This window comes from Canis lupus, chromosome 26, assembly GCF_003254725.2.
Source record: "Canis lupus dingo isolate Sandy chromosome 26, ASM325472v2, whole genome shotgun sequence".
Taxonomy (NCBI): Eukaryota; Metazoa; Chordata; class Mammalia; order Carnivora; family Canidae; genus Canis; species Canis lupus.
In genome coordinates this window covers 18627611-18654272 of record NC_064268.1, presented here as the reverse complement: position 1 = coordinate 18654272, position 26662 = coordinate 18627611, and the positions used below count along the sequence as shown (strand labels likewise).

The window sequence follows — 26662 nt, the reverse complement described above, 5'->3', positions numbered from 1 at the left end:
ATAGTCACACAGAGAGAGAGAGAGAGAGAGGCAGAGACATAGGCAGAGGGAGAAGCAGGCTCCATGCAGGGAGCCCGACATGGGATTCGATCCCGGGTCTCCAGGATCGCGCCCTGGGCCAAAGGCAGGCGCTAAACCGTTGCGCCACCCAGGGATCCCTCCTCACATCTTCTTAAACCTCCTCTCACGCACCTAACCATAGTTGGAAATTCTGTAATTGTTAAATCATTTAGCAATGCCTATAGTTTTAGGAAGCTGCAGGCAACAGGAAGGCAGATCCCAGCACCTGACGGACAGTGGGTGCCTGGTGTGTGTGTGTGTGTGTGTGTGTGTGTGTGTGTGTGTGTGTGTTGAACAAACAGACTGTTGAGCCCCAAGTTCCTGGAGGATGCTTCTTGTCAAGGACATAGGCCGGAAGCCATAAGCAAGGGCTCCAGGCTACAATGTACTTAAGCCTTTACAGCCTCATAAATCCCCTGGCTGGTGGCATGATTAGGGACTGAGTCAAAATGCAAGAAATTTAATTTCCCACTGCTCAGCCTTGTAAACTCACCCCCCCTAAACCAAAAGCCATAAATGTTTGATAAAACACCATGTGGCTTCTGCTTCCCAGAAATGGTCCCTGGGCCCAGGAAGAAGCCACATTCAGCCGGCACTAGATGTGATGTGGGCATTGTAATTAATGTTCGGCAAAGCTCTTCTTAATGGCCTGTGCTCTTTTAGGCCATATCAATAACAATGACAGTCACCCAGTCAGTTTGCTGATGAGTCCAGTGCAGAGAAGAAAAGAGAAAGAAAACTCTCAGAGGCGACTTCACACACATTACCGGGTAAAGGAACATGGCCATGGATTTATAGAAGGCTTTGGCTTTTCATCACACAGCCATGTATGTCCTTGATCTAACTTGATCCTCACATTGGGTCTATGAGAAGAGCAAAGCAAGAATTGCTATCTCTGTTTAATGGAAGAGAAAAAGCCCAGAAAGGAAATTTTTTGGGTCACGCAGGTCATAATAGCCCCAGGAACTGAATTCGAGTCAGGACCCCTGGCCCCCTCACACACCACCAGTGGTGATGGTGGGAAGGATGGCATGCACATAGCAGCAGGAAGGAGGGAGGTTGGGTTTGAGGAGGACCTTCCTGACCAACAGCATCCTACAGCACATAACTATCTGCAAAGGCCTTCTGAAGGACACCTGGATCCAGTCAAGCCTGAAGCCAGAGTTCTGGATTTTTCAGTCTGTTGAGTCAGCCTATTACCTTGCTTCAGCCAATGTAAACTGTGTTTCTAAGGCATTCAATCAAAAGAATACTGATTCAGACACTCTGGATTCTATCCCCAAGATGAAAGCAGGGAATTGGAAGAAAACTCCCTCTCACACTCAGGCATGTTGGCAAGGGACATTATTGGCATCAATAAATTTCAGAATGTCAGAGCTGTTAGAGTCACTTCACTGTACAGAGGAAGAAACGGAGGCCAAGAGAGCGGACTTGACTTTCCCAAAGCCACACAATTCAGGGATCCAAGCAGGACTCACATCCGGTTCAGAGTTTCTCCCTTTACAAGTAGGCAACAAAGGCGTCCAGCCACGTAACATCCCTTGAGGAGCACAACACAACATCTCCCAAACACAAATGACCAAATCAATCATATCACCAGATCAAAATGACTTCCTACTCCCTGTCACATTGCCATCCATTAGGGATCCATTCCCTCCTTGTCTTCTGTCTCCAGGATGCATTTATCCGGGGAAGGAATTCCACTAGGCTGATTGCTGGAGTGATACAGCTAGGGAGGTTGTGGATTATCAGTGGGTTACTACTGATAATCCTACTAGATGAGGAAAACTGAGGTTAGGAACAGGACCATGACCGGCCTTCCACTTCCATTTTCACAGGAAGATCTGGAGGCAGAGCAGACACATCTTTGGGAATGACACCCGAGGGGAAGAAGCAGGTAGAGCCCAAGGTCAGATGGTGCTGACTTCCCTAATTTGCCGGAACTGACACAGGCCAGCTGGGAGCATGAGGACGGCGATCGGAGCAGGACACATGCTCTAGATCAAGTCCTCCTTCCTTTAAGAGTCTAAAGAACACAGCAAACTCTAGTCACTCTCTCTCTGTAGTGAGAAGAGAGAATCTCATATTTTGCCCTTAAGAAATGGGTGTTGACATCTCTTTACATTATTAGAGAAAATGCCCAGCCAAGAAATAAACCACAACTTTATTTACAGTATATTTCCCAGAACTCAGAGAAATGCCGTGCTTTTCTGCATAGACTTCAGACCAGAGCATAATTTATCACAATACATCAAACTTTACAGAACATAAAACTCTCCCTACCTTATAAAAACATACAAGGATTTGCTCGCTCTTTATATAAATTATTTAAGAACCTCCCAGCTGTACACATCATGTTGAAAGGATCTCCATGACTGGAAAGAGCTGATCTTTGCAGTGACCAAGAGAACAATTAAAATGGGAACGATAGAAGTCGTACCAAAGTGTTGGGTGGGGAAGAAACCCATCCCAGATCAGCCTAGAGGGGCATGTGCTGCCCTAACCATGAAATAAGTCACCTCCGTATTGAGGTTCAGCCTTGCAAGGCAGGTGACAGAAATAGGAGCTGGATTATAAACATCCCAAGGACAAGAACATATCTAGCTTTGGTCACCAGTATACCCTGGCACAGAGCAAATGCTCAATAAATTCAAATTTTAAAAGGAGGGAGGGGGTTTAGGAGGGAAGGAGGACCAGAGTCCATATGAAACATAAAGGTATCAGTTATTTACTGTGACAATAATGCCACGTAACAAACTACCTTAAAACTCGATGGCTTAAAACAACTACTAGTTTTATGACTGCTAGTGAGTGTGCAGATTGGGTGGCCGTTCTTCCAGCCTCGGCCAAGCTCACCCACCTGTCTGGCGGTTGGCAGGCGTTGGCTGATGGCCTCAGTTGGGACAAGTGGGTTCTCTCCCACGCGTGCCTCACGTGTGTGTATCTTTCATGTTTCATGCTCTGGGCTGGACGTGTTTTCTGGCCAGCTCAGGCCCATTCTCTAGGTGCTTGCAGGAGTCCAGGAGAGCCAGTGGAGATATGCAAGCACTTTTCTCCGCCTCTGCTTATGTTCTGTTGTTAGTATCTCCCTGGCCAAACAAAGTCACATGGTCAAGCCCAGAGGCAGAACAGGAGGAAACTAGGAGTTAGACACATGGCCTGGATACAGGGAGGACGCTAACTGGGACAATCAGAGCGACCAGCCCACCACAATAATGATACCCAATTCCTAGCAATGCTCGCCCCAAACCACACCCCACATTCTGTGATCTTGAGCCCATGGAAGAGAGAATAGAAGACGAGCTTCTACTGCCCCCATTCTCCATATGGGAAATGTAAGGCCCCAAAGCCAGGCTCTTCAATTAGTCATATTTATTTAAACCAGCTGTTGAAAATGTTAATAACTACAGGGACAGGCAGGATAATTACTGAGCCAGACCAGGCAGGAACCAGAGTGACTGGAAACCACCCCCCCTGCTTCCCCAAGGGTGGCAAGTATGTGGCTGAAGCCAACAAAAGCCTCATAAGAATGCCAACCGAGGGCTGCCAGCTTATCTAATTATTTCAAGAGAAGCTGGAAATAGGCATTTGTAAGCAAAATCATATTTTCAAATTTAACTACTATTTTTTAAAATTATAAATATATTCTGGGACACCCCCCCTCCCCCCAAATAGCCACGAAGCACACCCGATTGTTAGGCCTGGGCGTGCCGGCTCTCATTTCAAACTCTGTGTTCTAAGGATCTTGGGTTCAAACTTGAGCTTATTGATTTTGCTTCACATTGGTGAGAGGTCAGATGTTTTTAGAGGAATGAAGGCAGAACTGTGTCTTGTTTACCACTCTGTTCCCCAGCCCAGAACACTACCTGGAATGCAGCACTGGTTAGAAGGAAGGACGGGGAGAAGGGGGAAGGAAGGGGAAAGAAATGAACATTTATACACACCATGCAAGCATTCTACACACTCTATGGACTGAAGGACCCACCCACTGCTGCCCAGTAAACTCCTATATTGAAGCCTTAGCCCCCAAAATGACTGCATTGGGAAATGAGGCTTTTAAGGAAGTAATTAAGGTTAAATTAGGTTATAGGGTGGGGGCCCTGATCCTATAGGGCTGGTGTCCTTCTAAGAGGAAGAGATCTCTTGATTTTCCTCCCCTTCCCCCTCCATATACCTCCCCCTTCTTCATTTCCTCCTCTCTCTCTCCTTCCCTCTTTCTCTCCCTCTCCACCCCACCCTCAACATACACACAAGCAAAGAGAGGAAAGAGCTATCTGCAAACCAAGGAGAGAGGCCTCACCAGAAACCAACCCTGTTGACCCCTTGACCTTGGACTTCCAGACTCTGGAACAGTGACAAATACATTTCTGTGGTTTAAGCCAGTCAGTCTCCGGTACTTTGTTATGGCAGCCCAGCTAATACAATACACAATCCCATCCCATTTAAAACACAGAACAAAAATACAACATAAATAAATCTCCAAAGGTGCGGTATTCTATTTACAAAGCCCTAGGGCAGTTGGGGGGGGCGTGGAGGGAGCAAATGATTGCCTCCATTTTTCAGATGACAAGACTGGTAGTCAGAGAAGCTGAAGGACTTGCCCAGTGTCAACAGTGAGAGGAGAACACCAAGTCAATCACTCTTTCCGATACAGCCCAGCATCTCGTCTGCCCTGGACAATATTGGTGCTCAGCCCAAATCCACTCAGATCCCTTCTGCTCCTTTCCTGTGTGTGCCACCATCTGGCCCACCCTCTGGGTGCACTCACCTCCACCAGCCAGTCCCTGAGACCCTTCTTGGAGCACGGCCACTAGCTGCTGGGGGCTCTCTGCTGGCACTTGCAGAAGGCCAGAAGCACCTGAGCTTTTCTCCCAGGCAGCCCTTACCCGAGGACCATCAGGTGCCTGGGGCCAAAAATCCCCACTCCCTCCCCAGGCATGGGCTAATTCTGGGGTGTCACTCACTCCCCAGGGTACCCCCAGGGCACTCCCATGGGATCAAGCTGAGGACACCCACCACAGGACTTTGCCAAAATCATACCTGTTTGGCTCCCTCCCTTTCCCTGTCCTGCCTCTCCTGTCCCCTTATTCGTCTCCCCTGGGACATAGAAGCCCTTCTCTCAGAAGGTCGTCTTCCCAGAAACCCAACCCAAGACCAGGTTCCCTTGAAGATGCCTGCCCTACAACAAGGCTGGTTTTCTGTCCCGGGTCCTGATACAGTGGCTTTCTTTGATCATTCCTATTTTATTGTTACACAATTTATACATACATATATATTCAGTGTACAAAAAAAAAAAAAAAAAACGTTTCAAGGCAGATTTTTTTTTTAAAGATCACCCAAAGATAAAATAAGCAGTCAACATATTGGGGTATCTCCAGCCAGAATGTGTGCATGTGTTTAAACAAAAATAGGGCCATCCCATATATAGAATAAGTACAGTGTAGGAGAGGCGTCAGAGTGTAGGCTCTGGAGCCAGACTACCAGGATGTGGATTTTGACTCCACACTCACTAGCTTCGAGACTTGAGGCAAGTAATTCACCTCCCTGTGCCTCAGTGCCCCCATCAGCAAAGTAAGGAGGCTAATGTTAGCCTTGGAGGGTGGTCTTGAGGATTCAATGAGTTGATACACATAAAGCACTTAGAACAGTCCCTCACACACAAAGTCCTGTGCTAACAGTTGCTATCCTCACCATCAGTACCATTATAATTGGAGGTCGTAAACCAGCAGCTTCTGGCAAGATCCAGCCTGCAGATGTGTTTGGTTTAATCCGCATAATGGTTTTTGGATCTATTCCGTTTCCGCGTGCGCAGGTGCTGACTTAGAGTTGAGCCCGTCCTCACCCCTCAGTCATCGGGGAAGAGCTGCCCGCGGGGTAGGGAACATACATTCCCAGCAAAATGATTCGGGCAATCTGAGGGCGAAACTCCAACACAGAGACGCAGGTGCTGGTTGTAGGGGAGACCGTGCGTGTGAACACAGTAAAGGGGGCCGGGCATATGGGCAGGACACTGATTGTGTTCGCTACAGAGGTGTTAGGAAGTGTGTGGAGGTATTTGTTAGTGAGCAGTGATTGGCATCTGATGCCAAAGGACCAGCGATGCTAAAAACAAATGTACCATGGCTTGCCCAGTCCCACATAGTGAAAAATCGTCCCACTCCAAAATGTCAAAAGCATCCCCAGAGGTGAATGTTTCTCTGGTCCCTCATTTGACAGATGGGGAAACTGAGGCCCAGAGAGGGAAGTGACTTGCCCAAGGTGAACCAGCAAAAAAAGCCACAAAGCTGGGGGCTGGAACACTGGTCTCTTCCCAGCTGCCCTCAAATCTTAATTCCTTCCAAAACCTAAAAGAGAACATTCTAAGCCCCAAGTGCAAAACCCCTCCCTGAGTTCTAGAAGGGAGAGCCAATCCCCCATCTTCTCTGGATGAAGTAGGGAGAAATCAAACTTCAAGACAGTAGAGGCTAGTGCCAAAAGCAGATGTGCAAACAAAGATAAGGAAGGCAGGGTTTTCACCAGACAAATTCGTGCCCCGCTCGGTTTAGACATTAAAATGAACTAACTTAATTTCATGCCATATGCAAATCCTTACCAGCTGTCAGCTCTGTAATCACAGGAGACTTAATGTAATAACTAAACAAGAACAAAAACGCAGCAAATACAGGCTCTGGGCAAGTCCATTGACAGCGGGTTTTATGTTCCTGGGAACTCAGCAAGAGCAGAGCATTTATGGCGGACATCTGGAAGCAGCTATGTGCCCAAACGCCTGCCATCTCCTTAACAAAAATGCTGGCAGCGATCATAAATAATGGCTAAGGACTGATCTGGCCGTTGCATACCCTGAGTCCCCACGTACTGTGAAAGTCTCTCTCTAGACCCAACAGCCTCTCTGCAATTGTCAAGGTTCAGCTTAGCCTGGCCGCAATCTGGACTGAGAGCTCAGAGGTAGCCAAAAGACACCCCAGGCTCACTGGGTTTGGGTCCCCCTACTTGGAACCAAAGGGGTGGGAAGATGCCTGCCACCAGGGGGTGCTGCGGAGGGGTGGTCTCCCAACCTGAGGGCTCCGGGTTACTCTGACTGCCCCAGCTAACAATCATAACAGCAAACATTTATCCAGTGCTTGCCGTGGGCCAGAAGCCAAACGCACCACCTTCTGTGCATTATCTCAGTGCGTCCTCAAGTGTGAGGATGATTTAAGTCCATCCAGTCATTCATTCAACACACATTTATTAAGCACCTATTATGTGTCAGGCACTGTGCTGGAAATAGATTAGCAAACAAAACACACAAAAAACCCTGACCTTGTGACATTTGGTTTCTGATGGGACATACTTTTAAAATGCAGCTGGGATGTGTGTTAGGAAAAAGACACTTTGCACCCTAGGATGTCACCAACATTACTGCCTTAGGATGAAGTTCTATGTTTAAAATTTGATTTAAAGAAAAGCATTGAGGGGTGCGTGGGTGGCTCAGGTGGTTAAGCGGCTGCCTTTGGTTCAGGTCATGATCTCGGGGTCCTGGGATGGAGCCCTACATTGGGCTCTCTGCTCAGCAAGGAGTCTGCTTCACCCTCTCCTTCTGCTCCTCCTCCTCCCCATCGTCCTGCTCATGTGTGAGCACTCTTTCTTTTTCTCTCTCAAATAAATAAAATCCTTTAAAAAAAAAAAAAGGGGGACACCTGGGTAGCTCAGCAGTTGAGTGTCTGCCTTTGGCTCAGGGTGTGATCCTGGAGTCCCGGGATGGAGTCCCACATTGGGGTCCCTGCAGGGAGCCTGCTTCTCCCTCTGCCTATGTCTCTGCTTCTCTCTCTCTCTCTCTCATGAATAAATAAATAAAATCTTTATTAAAAAAAGATTTTCTAAGAAAAGTGCTAAGTAAATAATAAAACAGGTGATTCACAGGTGAGTTAAAAGCATGATGGGGTTTCTTCTATACAACCTTGATATAGGTATTACTGTTAGTCTCAATTTATAGCTAGGGAAACTGAGGCTCAGCGAGGTGGAGTCATTTGCCTGAGGTCAAATGGGACATGATGGAGTCTAGATTTGAACCCAGGTCATCTTCAGAGTCAGCGTTTTAACCAGTACTCGGAGCCAAGGAGATACATCAGGTGGCCTGTTACATTCTTGGCTCCCTCCCTGCCACCAGCTACCCAAATCATTTTGCGCATGGTTAATGCCCCCTCTACAGAAACTCTACCAAGAGGTTATGCAATTTCTCCTTGCTCATGTTTTAAGGTTAAGGAGGATTTAGGACAGCCTATTTCATATCCTTCCTTAATTTGAGAGCCAGGACTGCCCCTCAGTAATACAACAGCCTAGGACTGTCGAAACAAGCAGATCCCCACCCACTACAGGGAACACTCTGATAACCCACAGCTATTTCCCCAGTCCTGATGGGGCTCATCTCAAGTGTGATCATGTCTGTGACCAACACACAAACCTGCCAGCACTCCTGCCAGGAAAGCAACTCAGAACATTTTCATTTTCAACATCTCCCATGTATTGTATGCCAAGAGCTCACTCCCTCCTCCAACAACCTGTGTGACAACCACTGTGATCATTCCCATTTCACAGATGAGAAGACTGAGCCTGAGAGAACTAAGTAACTTGTCCAAGTCACACATCTGCTCCAGTGGCAGGGCTGGGTTTTCAACCCCAGACAATCTGGCTCCAGATCCTACGCTAAACCGAGGGTCAGAAAACTTATTCTATGAGAAGTAAATATTTTAGACTTTGAGGGCCATGCAGCCTCTGCTGCCACCACTCAACTCTGCCAGCGTAGGCTATAACAACCATAGATGATACATAAACAAGTGGGCATGGCTGTATTCCAATAAAACTTTATTTACAAAAAACAGGCAGTGGGCCAGATTGGGTCCACCAGCCGTAGTCTGCCAACCTGTACTTGAGACCACCGCACAACACTGCCTTTTGTCATTTCTAAAGCACATACCCTGAGCTGCTCACTGGGGATCTGCATCATAGAAAAAGCAAATGAACGATAAGTTGGTCTTGGAGTCAGAAGGCCAATCCTGTGAGACCCGGAGAAGACCATGAAACCTCCTGTTCATGTTTCCTCTACCCGTCAAATGAAAACAATACCTGCATGGCACACATAGAAAATGCATGTGTGCACATACACACTCTTCAGGCTCATTAGGACAATCCAGGGAGGAAGTGCATGCAAACGGTGTATGAGATCACCTCTGTCCAAATGTAATTATTGTCATTCTATAATTGGGGGCTCCAGCTACTCCTCCAGGAAGCACAGAAAATATTGGGCATCATTGTCAAGAGGCCCTCTCTACTACTTCTGAGGGCACCTCTATGCCTTCCCATCACACTGGAAACTTATTTGTCCTCCATTTCCACTGTGATTGAGCCTCTTAACTTCCTCCCTGCTGAAAGCCATAAGGGCCCACGTGTGAGATTTAACACTCCATTCTCCGAGTAATTAGATCCAGCCGTATAAAGTGAAATGTTGAACAATTAACTTCTGTGCAGTGCCCAGAGGTGATGTGCTAACAGCGCAAGCAACCCTGTCCATAAACCACTCTTTTGTTCTCTCCTGGAACCACTCATCTGTTCCCTGCTGACTCCCCATTTTCAGCTGGTGGAACTCCAGGATGGGATGAGGGGAGGTCAACACCCCAAGAAAGACACTCCACATGGTGAAGGGGAGCCACAGGGAAGATGTTTATAAAAGGAAGCAGTAAGGTTCAGTAAAATCTAATCAGCCCTGAAACAAGGTGAGTTCTTGATACTTACAAGAATGTTGCATTCATTCTGGAACTATTTGGGGGTTCATGCTCTGTGCTGTCACTGCTGCAGACAAGGGCTGCCCTCATGAGTCCACAGGCCACTGGAGATATAGCAGACAAATAATTCGGTATAATGACCCCCCAGAGAGGGGGCAGGAAGTCCTGACCACAAACTAGATGCCCTAGGCTAGGCTAGTAAGCTTCCCAAGAAAGGAGCTAGATGCCCTAGGTGAGCAGAACTTTGCTACGGGAAGTAGGGATGGTCCAGGCATGCTCCATTTGCTCCTCCCTGAGGGAGAGACTCTGAGCTGGGAGGAGGGGCTTGCAACATGTAGTTCTACAGAATCGCAAGACAACCATCAAAATAAGCAACAACTGCCAATGTAGTCTCATCAATTAATCCTCGGACCCCAATTAAGTTTTACCAATTATTCCAATAAAGTCCTTTATAATAAAAGGATATAATATAGAATCAGGACATAATCAGGTGTCACACTTCCTACTGTCTTCCAGTCTGTAATAGTTCCTCAGTCTTTCTTAAATGGCTCTTGTGGGGCACCTGGTGGCTCAGGTCATGATCTCAGGATCCTGGGATCAAACCCCACATCAGGTTTCCTGTTCAGCGGAGAGTCTGCTTCTCCCTCTGCCTCTGGCCCTCCCCCTCCCCTGCTTGTGATCTCTCTCTCTCAAATAAATAAATAAAATCTTTTTTTCTTTTAAATGGTTCTTATGATCAGAACACTTTTGACAAGTACTGGGTGGATAGTTTGTAGAATTTTGCTCAGTTTGGATCTGTCCAATTAAATTATCCAATGAGACGGTCCACTGCACACCCACCACCACAGACCAGTAAGCCACCAGCTGCCACCAGGTGAGTTGCATGCTTACCAAAAGTAGCTGTTTGCTCCAAAACCTGTTTATGTCTATTGTACTTGCCATTAAAATGATATATTTTAGGCAAACAGTGGATAGGATAAAATTTGAGGGGAAAAGGAAATCGTATCTATGAAAAGTGTTTGAGAAAGCCCTAAAAAAATCAATTTCCTGGGGCACCTGGGTGGCTTAGTCAATTAAGCGTTTGCCTTCTGCTCAGGTCATGATCCCAGGGTCCTCAGATCGAACCCTGCGTTGGGCTCCCTGCTCAGTGGGGATCTGTTTCTCCCTCTGCCTCTGCTCTCTCTGTCTCTCAAGTAAATAAGTACAACAAAAAACAAACAAACAAAGAGAAAAAGTCAACTTCAAAAAAAAATATGAACTGAGAAGGAATTAGTTATAGAGGTAGAATTCGGTAAAAGATTGGGCAAGGGCAGCCATTAAAATCTGGAAGGGCTTTGTATTCTGCTCTGCAAGTGTCTTAAAAAAAAATTCTCATTACATTTAAGTAAACCAAAAGAGACAATTATCTGACTTATACAGGAAAGATGACAGGAGACTTTAATCAATTAACCCATCATCAATTAATTAACCCAGTATTAATTAGTTGCTTAGGTTACTCAATTGATCTAATATTAATTAACCCAATATTAATATTGGAAAATTAACATACAGAATACAAATTAATATATAGAGCACTTGTGCGGGTAAGTTAATATAAAAGGTGAAATATTCTAGGATATAAAATCTCCTGTTTTTCTGCTTTAACCAACTTTTCCAACTAATCTCCCCCAGCACTAGTCAATGAGAAAATAACATCATGCTCCATATCATCTGTCATCAGGGAAATGCAAATTAAAACAAGATACCACCACATGCCTATGAGAATAACCAAAATCTGGAACACTGACAACACCAAATGTTGACAAAGATGTGAAGCAACAGGAGCTCTCGCTCACTGCTGCTGGAAACGCAAAAGGGGACAGCCACTTTGGGAGACAGTTTGGCAGTTTCTTAGAACACGAAATATCCTCTTACCATACAGTCCAGCAATCATTGTCCTTGCTTTTTTACCCAAAGGAGTTGAGCACTTTTGTCCACACAAAACCTACACACACAGATGTTTATTCATCATTGCCCAAACCTGGAAGCAACCAAGATGTCCTTCATTAAGGGAATGGATAAATAAATTGTGATCCATCTATACAATGGAAGATTCAGGCCTAAAAAGAAATGAGCTGTCAAGCACAAAAGACATGGAGAAAACTTCAATGCATATAACTAAGGGAAAGAAGCCAATCTGAAAAAGTGACGTATTAAGGATTCTAACATACGACATTCTGGAGAAGACAACACTATGGAGACAGTAAGAAAATCAGGCTACCTTGGGTTGGGGGGATGGGAGGGATGGGAGGGAAAAACAGACAGAGTACAGAGGACATTTAGGGCAGTGAAAATACTCTGGATGATACTACGATGATGGATACCTATCTTTATACATCCTTGCAGACCCACAGAGCGCACAACACCAAGAGTGAACCCTAATATAAACTACAGACTTTGGGTGATGATGATGTGTCCATGTAGGTCCATCGATTACAACAAGCATTCCACACTGGTGGGAGATGCTGGTAATGGGGGAGGCTGTGCATGGAGGGTGGCCAGGACATATGTGGGAAATCTCTGTACCTTCCTCTCAATTTTGCTGTGAACTTAAAGCTGCTCTAAAAAAATTTTTTTTTAATTAAATCTTTAAAATTAAAAAAGAAATGATAGCAGACTAGCATCTCAGCTATACCCAAGGACATGTTCAAAGTGAACACCAGGAATGCTGTTTGGCCTTAAAAAGGTAGGAAACTCTGACACGTGCTACCATGGGGATGACCCCTGAGGATGCTATGTTAAGCCATCACAAAGACACAAACACTGTAGGGTTCCACCTAAAGTAGTCAGAATCACAGAGTCAGAAAGTAGAATCTCCTAGGCTGTGGGGAGGGGGACTAGGGAGCTATAGAGTTTCAGTTTGGGCAGATGAAAAGAGTCCTGGGGGTGGATGGTGGCGCTGGCTGTACAACAACGTGAATGTGTTTAATGCCACTGAACTCTATACTTTAAAATAGGTATGATGGTAAATTTTATGTTATGTGCAGTTTAATACGATTATAATGCTAATCCAATGAACAAGTCAAATATCTAGGCTAGTACAAGGCAAAAAAGTGAGACTGCGCTGTTTATGGCTGAAAGAAAATAGATAACTTCAGCAAAACATGTGCTTGAAGTAAAAGAGGTGGCTTTTAAGTGAATCCCACAAAAAGAAGAGAAGGGGAAGGTCTATAACAATGAACTAATCCTAACATGCATGATGGTCACAGGGCAGTGCTTGGCACCCGGTAGGCACTTGCTGGTTGATCATGACTGTCTTACCCCAGCCTCCGGAAGAAGGAGTTGTGGGGAAGCATGTCCACTCACACAGGCAGGATGCCTGGCCGGACGTGCTCCAAAGGGGCCACCTGCCCCACCACAGTCTCGAAGCAGTCTCGAAGCAGTGGGAAAGGCTCCAGATGGCCTCCAAGGAATCTACTCCCCTCCATCCCTCTGGAGCCTGAGGGGTAACTCAGCAGCCACAGCCAACAAATTGTTCTCAAAGAGAACGGAGACACCTTTGTCAGAGAGACTATGGAGGACTTAAAGGAGGCAAAGAATAAAAATGCTGAAAGAAGCCAGTCACAAAGACTACATATTCTATGATTCCATTTATAGGAAGAACAATCTATCTGGATAGAAAGTAGGTTGCTGGGGCTGAGGGCAGGTGGTGGCAGAGAAACCTAAAGGGTGGGAGGTTTCTTTTGGGGGAGGGTGATGGACAGTTCTAAAATCGACTGTGATTGTGAGTGAGTCATATGGTACGAGAATCACAGCTCAATAAAGTTGACATTAACAAGAGGTGCACCTGGTTGGCTCAGTCAGTGGAGCAGGAGACTGTTAATCTTGGATTAGTGAGTTCAAGACCCATACTGGGTGTAGAGATTACTAGAACAAACAAACAAACTTAAAAAGAAAAAACCTGCCAGTCTTCTTAAAAACAACAACAGCGGCAGAAAGGTGCCTTCCCTCTAAACTTCCTCCTCGGGTTCCTCTATGAACACCAGAGCCACCACCATCACTCTAAGGGCTGCGCTCATTTCACAACAATTTATTAAAGAACATTTCCTCGATGCCAGGAAGAGACTCTCTGATGTCCATCCCTAGCCCTCCTCAGAATTCTTACCTAGTTAGAAGAGAAGAATGCATAGTAAAGACTTTCTTGCCTAGCCCAGCACCCTTGCTAATTTCCTGGTCTCCACGTTACTATGGCAACAGAAAGCTTCCAACAAGAGCTGCTGGGGCGCATTCAAAGGGACTGCAATGGGGACCCAGGGTGGTTGCAGTCACTCTACCCGGTAGCTCCCAGGCGCTGGTTTCCTTGCTGATGGGTACTGCAGGGAGAAACAGGCTGGGATCCCAGGAAGCAGGGAAATCGGAGAAGGGGAGGAGGCAAACAGAGTGACCTGTAGGTCTGCACTCTAGGCTGGCTGGCCTAGTGGCCACCCTGAGTCACCATCGCCATGCAGGAAGAAGAGAGGGTGTTGGCTATATCTTTCAGAGGCTGTGATCTAAAACAGCATCTTGAGCACCTGAGCTAGTCTCCATGTCAGCATGACCATATTTTTAGGCAGGAGGAGGCAGCTTCTCAGGCCAAGTAACCTGGCCGGAAAGCTTACGTGAAACATCTGGGGAGGAGGCAGTTGACACTGGGACCCCAGTGTTGTGACAGGTGAGTCTCACACCTGCAGAAGCTTCCTGCCCAGAGGGCCCCAAAGACTCTCTCAAGGGGCCTGAAGTCCCTGCTGTTAGGCTGTCGCATGGAACCACTGGGATTGAGGAGGGGCAGGCGTAGCGGCTGCTGGGCAGGCAGCCTCCAAGATGGCCCCTAACGACCTCCACCTTCTACTGAACGTTTGGCAGTCCCCTTCCACAATGTACCTATATTGTTCTATGTTGTGACCCACACAGTTCAGGAGAGGTGACAGTGTGTGACTTCCAAATCTATGTCATAGAAGACATCATGCTCTTGGATCACTCATAATGGGGGAAGCTGCATGTTGTGAAGGCACTCAATCGGCCCTATGGAGTGACCCACATGGAGAAAACCTGAAGCCCCTGCCCACCAGCCAGCACCAACCCACCAGCTACGTAAGCAAGCCACCTTGCAAATGGCTCCTTAGCCCTATCAAGCCTTCAGTAACTGTAGCCCCAGCCAATATTGCGACTGCAATCTTGAGAGAAATCCTGAGTCAGAAGAATTCAACTAAGGATGCCTGGGTGGCTCAGTGCTTGAACATCTGCCTTTGGCTCAGGGCATGATCCTGGGGTCCTGAGATCGAGCCCAAACCCACTGGGCTCCCTGCAGGGAGCCTGCTTCTCCCTCCGCCAATGTCTCTGCCTCTCTCTGTGTGTCTCTCATGAATAAATAAATAAAATCTAAAAAAAAAGAACTATCCAACTAAGCTGCTCCTAGATTCTTGACACACACAAACTATATAAAATAATAAATTTGAATCATTGTGTTAAGCTGCTAAATGTGGACACTATTTGTTACACAGCAGTGGATAACTGTTACAGAGTAGCTCCAGCTGTGCCTCAGTTTCACCTTCTGTAAAGTGGGTTTAATGATCTCTACTTCATGGTATTGTCACAAAAATCCAATAAAATACACGTAAAATTACCTGGTATGCAGTAAGTGCTTAATAAACGGTAGATACTACTAACAATAATGAGATAGTGTGACAAGTACAATTATTTCCACTTATAGTCAAGATACAGGAGTACCAGAAAGGCTGGAGGACTTTATTGGTCTAGAACAGGCCCTGAATGGATGTTTTTTTGAAAGCAGTTGATTGATTCTTTGAGAAATTCTGCCCTAGAGATATTTCCAGATACATGCCAAAATATCACACAAGAATTTCACTGTCAGGGTACCTGGGTGGCTCAGTCTGTTGGGCATCTGCCTTCAGTTCCAGGCATAGTCCCAGTGTCCTGGGATTGGGCCCCATGTTGGGCTCTCTGCCTAGCGGGGGGCCTGCTTCTCCCTCTCTTTCTCTGCTGTTCTGCCTACCTGTGCTCTCTCTGTGTGTCAAGCAAATTAAAAAATTTGTTAAAAAAAAAAAAGAATTTTACTGTCAAGTGTCTGTAATAGAAAATGACTAGAAATGAATCAAATATCTATCAATAGATAGCTGGGAAATAAATCATAGTGGAATACAACACGGCAGTGTACAAGTAATGAACCAGAACTAACTGTATCGACATGAATATAAATCTCTAAATATAATGCCACCCCCCCAAAAAAAATGCAGGATATACAGTGTGCATATAACATGTTAAAGCATGCAAAACATCACTATATATCATTTAGTACTATATATACATATGGGTAAAAACAAGAGCCCATGTATGGATGTAATAAGTAAGAAATTCAAGATGGTGATTATCTCTGGGAGGGAAGGAAGGGAAAGTGACAGGGGAGAGGATGCCCAGGGCTTCAGGGCATTGATAATATGTGCCTTTTATTAAAGATGTTTGTTTGTTTGTTTGTTTGTTTGTTTTTAGAGACACAGAAAGAGAAGAGTATGAGCGGGAGGGGCAAACGGATAGGGAGAGAGAATCTCAAGCAGACTCCACACTAAGCGTGGAACTCCATCCCAGAACCCCAAGATCATGACCTGAGCTGAAATCAAGAGCTGAACATTCAACCAGCTGTACCACCCGGGCACCCCAATATGATATTTCTTAAAGTGGGGGGGGCAGGAACACAGGTACCCTTTTTATTATCTATGCCTTCTGGATGTCTGAAATATTTCATAAGTTAATAATAGATGTGCATTTAAAAATATCTAATACAATCATGCATGGGAATTTGTTTTCTTACCGTTTATTTGTGCCTTCTATTATATCTGTGATTTCATTTTGCTTTTAGGAAATAAAGCCGTGGTAATAACACTGTAAGGTGGCAGACAGTAACTGCACTCCTCCTGGCGAGCACGGAGCCCTCGTCGTCAAATCACTATGTCGTACACCCAAAACTAATATAATATTGCATGCCAACCATACTTCAACTTAAAAAATAACGAAATAAAATAATTGGTTATTTTGGCTGTTTAACAAGAAATGAAGGAGTAAGGTTTAAATTTTTGGAAGAAAGAAATATCACTTCCCCCAAGTGATTTGCTCTGAAAACAACGCTTATTTGCATGTCTGAGATCATCCTGAATCCAGAGCCTGAGCCAAGGGCCAAGGACATTGGGTTGGAGGACTTTTTTGGTCTAGAGCAGGTATTCCCTCAAACCCTGTCTCTTGGGGATGCCTCAGGCACTGGGCCCGACCCCACTGGGTACGCAGACTGATGATGTCAGGAGTCTGGGAGAAGGGCTGCTGGGGGGCCTCTTCAGCTCTAAATCAGAAGGAGAGGGGGGAAAAATCCAAGGAGGCTAGGGAAAGGGGCAAGGGGACCTGTATGGTACATTTTCTTTGAAATGAACTTGAGTCATTCTGGAGCCATTTTAACGCAATATAGCCTTCAGTTGGGGAGTTTTGTGTTTCCTAAGCAATAGAATCCGACTCTGCCAGCAAGAAGCGCTTGACTGCTGTTTCTTAAAGATGCATAAAGGTTTGTTTTGTTTTGTTTTGCATAATAGACACATTTCCCAAGCAGCCACTTCGCAGGATCTTTGTCAAGTGTCAGGATAAGCTTTTAGAGAACTCCTCCGTGGGCCGCGAGGAGGCTATTTCCACCCAATACGGAATGCTTAAGGTGGAGCAAGCCAACTTTTCAATATCGCTTCAGGGACCATATTTTGTGCATTCAACGCAGCTGAACGCAGTCAAGAAAACTGTGATGGAAGAGAGTGAATGGGAGAAGTGATGTCTGGTGAATCACTGGCCCCTGGTGGCCACAGGCAGTGGTGTGCTCATCTGCGGAGGAGCATTTGTGGTGTTCCTTCCTGGGTTCCCAGTCACCGTCCCCTGCCCATATTACAGGTCTAAAACAGGGATTACGGTCTGGCAGCCCTCCACAGCCAGTGGGCAGATATGCCAACTCTTTAAAAATCTGGAGAATTCGCTTAAAAATCTAGGCCTGACATTTCTTTTGAAAAATTAGAAAATCTGTCAACTTTTGGGTGTAATACATTTTTTAAATATTTTTTTATTTATTCATGAGAGACAAACAGTGAGGCAGAGACATAGGCAGAGGGAGAAGTAGGCTCCCCGTGGGGATCCTGATGTGGGACTCGATCCCAGGACCCCAGGATCATGACCTGAGCCAAAGGCAGACACTCACCCAGGTTCCCCTGGATGCAATACATTTTTTACAAACTAAATGTAGGCTGGAGCTGAGAAGCTGCTGCCCATTTTGGATAAGGCAGGTACTCTCACCTTCTCCACACTTCCCACCAACCCCTGTTGTCTCATAACCAGGCAATTTTACTCGTCAGTCGATGGTTCTGATGTAGCTTCTGGATTTGCTACCCATGGTTCTAAGCTCATTGAAGAGGTGACACTGGCATCTCAGAATATGGAAAGTGCCTTTATTGGTTTTTTAATTTTTAAAAAGATTTTTTTTATTTATTTGAGAGGAAGAGACAGAGAGCTAGCAGGAGCAGGTGGAGGGACAGAGGAACAGGGAACCTGACACTGAGGCTCCATCCCAGGATCTTGAGATCATGACCTGAGCCAAAGGCAGATGCTTAACTGAGCCACCCAGGTGCCACTGTATGGTGCCTTTAGAAGCAGATGATGACATCACCTTATGCCTGGGAGGGGCAGAAGTCCACAAGCCCCATCATACCCAGTTCAGTGGGGTAAGTGACAGCTAATAAGAGGTAGCTACATTTGAACACATACCTGTCTGACCCCTGAGCCACACTGCTTTCTACTCCACTAACCATCTCTCATAATTAGCAGGTTGCATAGCAGGCCCTCCTCTGGGAAAAGTTTTTAGAACATTACTGCTTGAGTCATCAGAAGTGAAATTCACAGGACTTCAAGAGAACAATGTTTGAGACCTTTGTTCAAAAGACAGAAACAGAAGCCCCAGAAATAACCACTATCCTGATTTTGTTTCTTAAAAACACCATGATTTGTCCTGCTTCAGGTATTTATTTGAGTCAACAAAATTTCTTGAGCATTTACTGCGTGCCATTCTCCATCCCAAGGGCTGGGAGCTGGGGGAATGGGGAAGGGTTACAAGACACAAACAGGAAGCACAGCTAGCAAGGGCCAAAGCTGCTTGGTCCGTCCCCTTGCAATGCACCCCGGCCCCCATGGTGTCTTTTATGACAGCACACTTCTGGCTGTGGGTCAGCAGCTTGCCTAAACTGGTAGCAGATTAAGACCTATGAAAGGACGTGGAGTCTCTCCTCAGTGATTGGAGCCACCCCCAGGTCTGACAGTTTCTTCTGGGAATAACAGAAAGCAATGACTTTGTGTCTTGTCTAGGAATAAATGCAACAGCAGATATTTATCAAGTGTTTGCTTTGTGCGAGCCATGTTGGATCTCACTTTACCCTCACAGAAAACGCTATGAGGAGGAATCATCATCACTGTCCCCATTTTACAGAAAAGCAGACTGGACCAGTGAGATCAAGTCACTTGCTAAATGTAACTCAGTTTGCAAGTGGCAGAGCTGGTACTGGAACCCAGGGCTATGTGGCTCCAATGGTGACACTCACAACCTCTGCCTGACAGCAGCTCCCAGGGGGAATGTGTGTCACGGAGAAGGTCAGATCTTGAAGAGTCAGGCCTCAGTGGATCCTGAACTTGAGGCCAAAGGCATGGTAGGCTCTTTGTCCTCATTTTACAAATGGAAAATCTGAGACTTGGAGTAACTTGCCCAAGGTCACAGCTTAGATGACAAAGACTGAATTGAAGCCGGCGTCTCTCTGCCTCCAGAATCTATACCGCTAACATCTTGATGCTTAGCATTTCTGGGCACGTCCTGGATGTTAATTTTTTTTTAAGATTTTTATTTATTTATTCTTGAGAGAGACACAGAGAGAGGCAAGGGAGAAGCAGGCTCCCTGCAGGGAACCCAATGCGGGCCTCAATCCCAGGACCTGGGGATCACGACCTGAGCCAAAGGCAGATGCTTAACCGACTGAGCCACCCAGGTGCTCCCCGCCGCACCACCTAAGATTTTATTTATTTGAGAGAGAGAAAGGGAGCACAAGCAGGGAGAGGGGCAGAGAGGGAGAAGCAGGCACCGCACTGAGCGAGGAGCCCTACGCGGGACTCGATTCCAGGACCCCGAGATCATGACCTGAGCCAAAGGCAGATGCTTAACCAACTCAGCCCCCAGGCGCCCATGGATGTTGATTTTCAGTATCTGTGAACAAAGACGGAGGCTTCAGCTCTCTGCTTCAAGGCAAAAATCCCAATCTCTCTGGGAAGCTAAATAAACCTGCCAGTTCCTCCTCGAGTGGATGCAAATTGAAAAGAGGGAAAGGTAAAGGGAGGTGCGAAAGGGGGCAGCTGGCTACCCTGGTACCCGGGGTCGAGGCTGGGGGCAGGTGCTCTGAGGTCAGACTACCAGGGCGGGGGGCACCCTCATTTTACAGCTACGGAAACGCAGGCCCAGGCAGCGGCCCGGGACGCGGAGCAGGAGGCGGCGCTCCCAGGCAGGCGGACGGCGACCCCGGCCCCCGCGCGCGCTGCTCCCGCCTGCGGCCCCCGCCCCGGCCCCGGCCCCGCCCCCGGCTGCCTATTGGCTGCCGCCGGCACGAGGCCCACGCAGGAGCCAGCCAATGGGGGTGACCCACGGCGCGCCTTTCCCGGGGCGGCCGACCCAGACGCTAGAACCCGGAAGGGCGAGGGGCGGACGAGTCGGGGGAGCCAATCGGCCGCGACGAGGCTGGCCGGCCGGCCAATGGCGAGGGGGCGGGGGCGGGGCCAGAGGGCCGGCGGCGAGCGGGGCCTGGGAGCCGGCGGCTGCGGAGCCTCGGAGCGCCGGGAAGCCGCGGCGGGGTCGGGCCGCAGCGCGCGGTAGGAGGGGGCGAGCCCGGGCGCCTCGGAAGGAGCGAGCGGGGCAGGGGGCGGCGGGGAGGGGCGCCCTGGGCGGGATCCCGAGGGACCTCCGTCCAGCCGCTTCGCCCCGCGGGCCTCAGTTTCCCCCTTCCTAGGGGAGTAGGGGTGAGACGTTCGCATCTCTCGCCTGCCCCGCGCAGAGCCGGGTCCCTGGCGAGCTCCAGCCCTGCCGCGGATTCCGCCTCTCGGAGCCGCCCCGAGCACCGAGACGAGGCCGTGAACCCCCACAGCACGCCCAGCGTGCCCCGGTGAGAGCACAGGCCAGGCCGTTGCAGGTGTATCAAGGGGCCAGGCTCCCCGTTAGGCTGTAAGCCCTGGACCATCAGGAGCCTAATCAGCCCTGTCTGGGTCTTGGAGGCCCGGCACCAGAAGCAGGCCAGAGCACGGGCCCTGGTTGGAAATAAGGTGGAGATCGAGACCTGGGCACTCTTCCCAGATGCACTGGGGATTCACTCCTGATGCTTCTATCTACTCGCAGAGCCTTCTGGAGTTTGACTTACTCTCTCTGCTTCAGTTTCCCTTGCCTGTAAAATGAAGCCGGGGGTAGCTTTCCGTCATAGGGTGTTAGGGATTGAGATAAATGCATGGCTAGCACTCAGCCTAGTGCTCAGTACACCATAGTTGCTTAATAAATGCTTATTGTTAGCATAATGGTACTTGCACACCAGACCCCTCCATTCCCGCTGCCAGCCTGAAGCACATGCCCACTGCCAAGTGGAGGGTGAGTGGTCATCTACTCTGGCCCACAGCTTACGTTCCTCTTGAGATGCTTGGACTGCTCAGGCTCTAGGTGAGATCCTTGCTGCACAGGTAGGAAGGGAAGGCTGGAAGGGTAGCAGCACTGTGGCTAATACCAGGGTGTGGGCACAAAGAGGCAGGCACCCATGTGGCAGCAAATCAGGCCACCAAACAGTTGTGTGTATCAAAGAACAGACCTCAGAACCGCCTTGGCCAGTCTGGATATGCCTGTGGTCAGAGGTCTGTGGTCAAGGGGGGTGACTTTGGAGCCATGGGTTCCTGAATTCAAGTCCTAAGGCTGTCCCTTACTCAAAGGGCTTCATCTCTCTGAGCCTGTTTCCTCATCTGGAGAAGTGGGATGGACAGTAGCATCAGCTCCTGTTGAAGATTACAAGAGACAGTATGTGTGAGGTCTTTAGTGCTTAGCACACGGCCTGGCACACAGTAAGCGCTCAATAAATGTTGAGTGCAGTGGCATTACTTTTCAGAGTTACAGTGCCTTTGAAGTGGTACCAGTCCTCCAGGATGGCCCCTTCCCATTTATATCCACTTCCTGCCTTGTCCACTCCCCCCTCTCCCTGAGTCATAGTGAAATAAGAGGTGTGGGGCCCTCCAAGCCCCAGCTGAACTCAGAAACCTATCCTGAATGTGTCCCCTTCCCCTGCTTCATCTACAACTCCTGTTTCCCTGCAGATCCTGCTCTCTGGCAACTGAGTATGTGTGGGGGGCCCACCCCGAAGTCCAGATGACACTCATGCCGATGGCTTCAGTGATGGCAGTGACTGAACCAAAGTGGGTGTCAGTCTGGGGTCGCTTCCTATGGGTGATACTGCTGAGCATGGTGTTGGGGTCCCTGCTGGCACTGCTGCTGCCGCTGGGGACCCTGGAAGAGCAGTGTTTGACCGTGCTTAAAGGCTTCTACCTGCTGAGGAGCAAGTTGGACAGGGTGCAGCATGCCGTCACCAAGTGCACCAGCCCATCCACAGAGCTCAGCGTCACCTCCAGGGATGCAGCACTGCGGGTGGTCAAGACCAGGGCCTCTCCAGGTAAGGCAGACTGGCCACCTCCCTTCAATCCTTAACTGGGTAGGTAATTAGATACCTACTGTGTCCCATGTGTCTGGTGAACAGGTCCGCCTTAAGCTCCCAGCCTAGACAAGATGGCAAGTGGCTGATACAGCGTCACCAGTGTGGTGATGGGGAAGCAGGGGAGCATACCAGGCAGGCTCCCTGGAGGGAAGGCCTGAGCTGAGACCCCAGTGTAAATAGGAAAATGACCCAAAGGAAGAGGCATGAGGGGAAAGTGTACCAGGCAGAGAGCAGAGGGTAAGAGAGCCTGGGCATTTGAGAAAAAGAAGCCCACTGAGCTCCTTTTTCTCAGCAGGTGGAGGGGCTGGTGAGGGAGGGCTAGATCTAGAGCAGTTTCTTGCCCTCTGCACTGTCCGCTGTGGTGCATTGTAGGATACTGAGCAGCATCTCTGGGCTCTACCCACTGGATGCCAGTAGCACCGCCCCCCTCAACTGTGACAACTGCAACACGTCTTCAGGCACCACCAGCTCCCCCTGGGGGGCAAAATCACCCCTGACTGAGAACCACTGGGTTAAAAGATTGAAAGAACAGCCCAGGGAATGGGGAAGCCTCCAGAGTTAAGCACCAGGGGGGGCAGCTGTTAACAGCCTACGCCTAAAGGGACAGGGCTAGGGACCAGCATCACCAGGATTGATCCAGGATAGGAGAGAGCTGAGAATATAGGAAAACCAACCAACAGGAGCTGCGGCCACAGCCACTCACTTTGGTACTCAGAAGGCAGGGGGCCAGGGAGTCTAGGCAATACCTCCCAGGGGACACACAGACAATCACCAGCTGTGGGGCACAAATGTACCCATACATGTGAAGTGGTACCGTGAACAGAGTAGCCAAAATGAGCCCCCTGAAGGGTCAACACAGGGGATGGCTCCCCGAACATCCTCTGCCCTCTCTACCCTCTCTGCCAATGCTTCTCTGGCTCTTTTCTAGCTGGTAAGTTGGAAGCCAAAGCAGCTCTGAACCAGGCTCTGGAAATGAAACGCCAAGGCAAGCGGGAGAAAGCCCACAAGCTCTTCCTGCATGCCCTCAAAATGGACCCAGACTTTGTAGATGCACTCAACGAGTTCGGCATCTTTTCAGAAGAGGACAAGGACATCATCCAGGCAGATTACTTATACACCAGAGCGTTGACCATCTCGCCCTACCATGAGAAAGCGCTGGTCAACCGGGACCGGACACTGCCATTGGTAGAAGAGATCGACCAGAGGTATTTTAGCATCATCGACAGCAAAGTGAAGAAGGTCATGTCCATCCCCAAGGGCAACTCTGCGCTGCGCAGGGTCATGGAGGAAACCTACTACCATCACATCTACCACACGGTCGCAATCGAGGGCAACACCCTCACCCTCTCAGAAATCAGGCACATCCTCGAGACCCGCTATGCCGTGCCAGGGAAAAGCCTGGAGGAGCAGAACGAGGTCATTGGCATGCACGCAGCAATGACTTACATCAACACAACGCTAGTTTCCCGCATCGGGTCTGTCACCATCAGTGACGTGTTAGAGATCCACAGGCGGGTGCTGGGCTATGTGGATCCAGTGGAAGCTGGCAGGTTTCGGACGACACAGGTCCTTGTGGGACACCACATCCCTCCCCATCCTCAAGATGTTGAAAAGCAGATGCAGGAGTTCGTACAGTGGCTCAACTCTGAGGATGCCATGAATCTGCACCCAGTGGAGTTTGCAGCATTGGCCCATTATAAACTGGTTTACATTCACCCTTTCATCGATGGCAATGGAAGGACCTCACGCCTGCTGATGAACCTCATCCTGATGCAGGCGGGCTACCCGCCCATCACCATCCGCAAGGAGCAGAGGTCTGAGTACTACCATGTACTGGAAGTTGCCAACGAAGGCGATGTGAGGCCATTCATCCGCTTCATCGCCAAGTGTACAGAAACCACTCTGGACACTCTGCTCTTTGCCACAACGGAGTACCCGGTGGCACTGCCAGAGGCCAAACCCAACCACTCCGGGTTTAAGGAGACACTGCCTGTAAAGCCATAACCCTGGAAATCCTCCCTTGGTGACAAGGGTGTCCCGGAGAGAGGGAAATCTTAGCACTTCTAGAAACCGGACAGTCTCCCAAAGCAAAAGGAGACAGAAAAAGGACTTAAAACATTCTTTACCTCCAAATGTTTTAGTTAAAAAAAGAGAAAACCTAAATTATTAAGCCCTATGTCTAAGGTAACTTATAATTCAGCCCAAGTTATTATTTATTTTCTCCTTTTGGGCTAGTAAATGTTGTATGGTGTCCGTGCTGTCTGTGCTGGTGGCCCTAGGTAGGCTTTGGGGGCATCAGTGCTGTGTGTGTGACCAGAACACCGGTTCTGGAGCAGAATTTGCACTCACGTGGGGAGAGGCCAGAAGTGTGGAAGGAGGTCCAGAAGCCATAGGAGGAACTCCTCCAAGTGTTCTGTGATTTGACCTGAGAGGTCAGCACTCTTGGGGAGAACCTGGTTCCAGTTTTGAGAAATGACTGAAAGCTTGCTTTCTTAGAGAGTTTTGCTCTCCTACAAAGAGATTAGCGTTGTGACTAATTCTCATTAGTAGAGCAAACTTCTGAGAGGTGAAATAAACATGTTGACAACATTTCTAGTTAGATACCTTGCTTGTTTCAAGGAAGTCCTGGAGTCATAGCTTGCACACCCTAGTACCAGAGGCTGTTATTTTTCCCTTATCAAGACTATTTTTCTAATTAAGAATAGGGGAGTGGCCAGCTTGGTTTTCTCTGTATGCAATGTTTCTCACACTTCGTTTGCAGCAGCTCAGACCAGATGTTTTAGTCTGCAGATTCTCTGGGTTTGTCAACTGAATCCTACTGCAGATCAGGTACTGTGCGAGTGGCCAAGTCGGCCCTCACCCCTGACTCTTGAGTTGAACATCGTGTCGGTAGATATTCAAGAACACATCTGTAAAAACAGTTGCCACATCGACACCAAATAAGAATTTTTGATAATTAGATGAAGTTTCTACCAAACTATGAAAAACCTTTAAAAACAGCCAGGATGCGTCCCTTTTGTCATGCAGTTTTATCCACTTTCTGATTTGACCCCCACCTCCCACAGCCATGGTACTGTCCAGCATCCCATCGGGGAAGCAGAAGAGATTGCCTAGAGTAGCCTTATTTTTCTAGCAACTTGTAGAATGATAAAACATTCTATGTAATATGGCCAAGTTTCTAAGTCTTCGTTCTATGGAAGAATAATTTCCTGTACCGTTGATATATTGGCACAGGTGCCGATATGACTGCTGCTATGCTACTCAGAGTCCAAAGGGCCACGGGTTCCTCTCCCAGTGACACAGCCTGGGACATCTAACGCTGTCGTGCACTTTGTCAGGGTCAGAATGATGGTGAACACAAAGTGTGGTCTCTGACTTGGAAGTCACAGCCTGACAGTAAAGAGGTCACTGTTCTGAGGTAGCAGGTGCTTATAACTTACTTGTAGGATAGGCGCAGAGTCGCTTTCTGAAAGATTGAGAAAAAGATGTGTGAAGTGGCCCCAAGTGAGAATTATTCAAACCTTTATAAAAAATTATTTTCATACTTGTATGCTGCCATAAGGTATCTCTTCAACCTGAACTCTTCTGGCGTCTTGGTCTCAGCAGCACACCAAGGAAGCCTGACCAGAAGTGCGTAGTTTGTACTATATAGAGAAATGTGCACTTTAGCTTTATTGTGAAGGATGTTATTTTAACAGATTACTGACTCTAATAAAGTATTTTATTAATAAAGGCCTGAGACCTGCCGTCTTATTCAAGAGATGTTCCCATCTGTCATAAGGATGGAGGAGGAATTCTTTCAGAACTTTTAAGCCCTGTTTGTATAATGGCAGAAGAATAGATGCAAGATACTAATTTCAACAAGAAGGTGATACGGAACTATGTGGGTCAGCTACCTACCTGCACTGGCAGGGGTGATGTACTGGTTTTCCACTAACACGCCAGTAACTCAAATGGTGTTTCATGCTTCTGTTTACCATCAGTTCTTGATTTCCTGGGGAAAACACATAAACCCACTCA

The 26662-nt window shown here is 47.9% G+C and overlaps 1 protein-coding gene across 6 annotated transcripts; it reads left to right on the top strand.

Annotated features, from left to right (window-relative positions):
• Positions 1-20690: 20690 nt before the first annotated feature.
• Positions 20691-26374, top strand: FICD (FIC domain protein adenylyltransferase). 6 transcript variants are annotated; one of them, XM_025474315.3, is made up of 4 exons: positions 20713-20774; positions 20957-21064; positions 22248-22600; positions 23571-26374. In XM_025474315.3, the coding sequence occupies exons 3-4, from the start codon at positions 22300-22302 to the stop codon at positions 24644-24646; spliced, it is 1377 nt and encodes a 458-aa protein (XP_025330100.1). In that variant the 5' UTR covers positions 20713-20774; positions 20957-21064; positions 22248-22299; the 3' UTR covers positions 24647-26374. The 6 variants fall into 6 exon arrangements, with proteins under 6 accessions (XP_025330099.1, XP_035562457.1, XP_025330100.1 ...); XM_025474314.3 differs by lacking the exon at positions 20957-21064 and having other exon boundaries at positions 20691-20774; XM_035706564.2 differs by lacking the exon at positions 20957-21064 and having other exon boundaries at positions 20693-20784.
• The last annotated feature ends 288 nt before the right edge of the window (positions 26375-26662 follow it).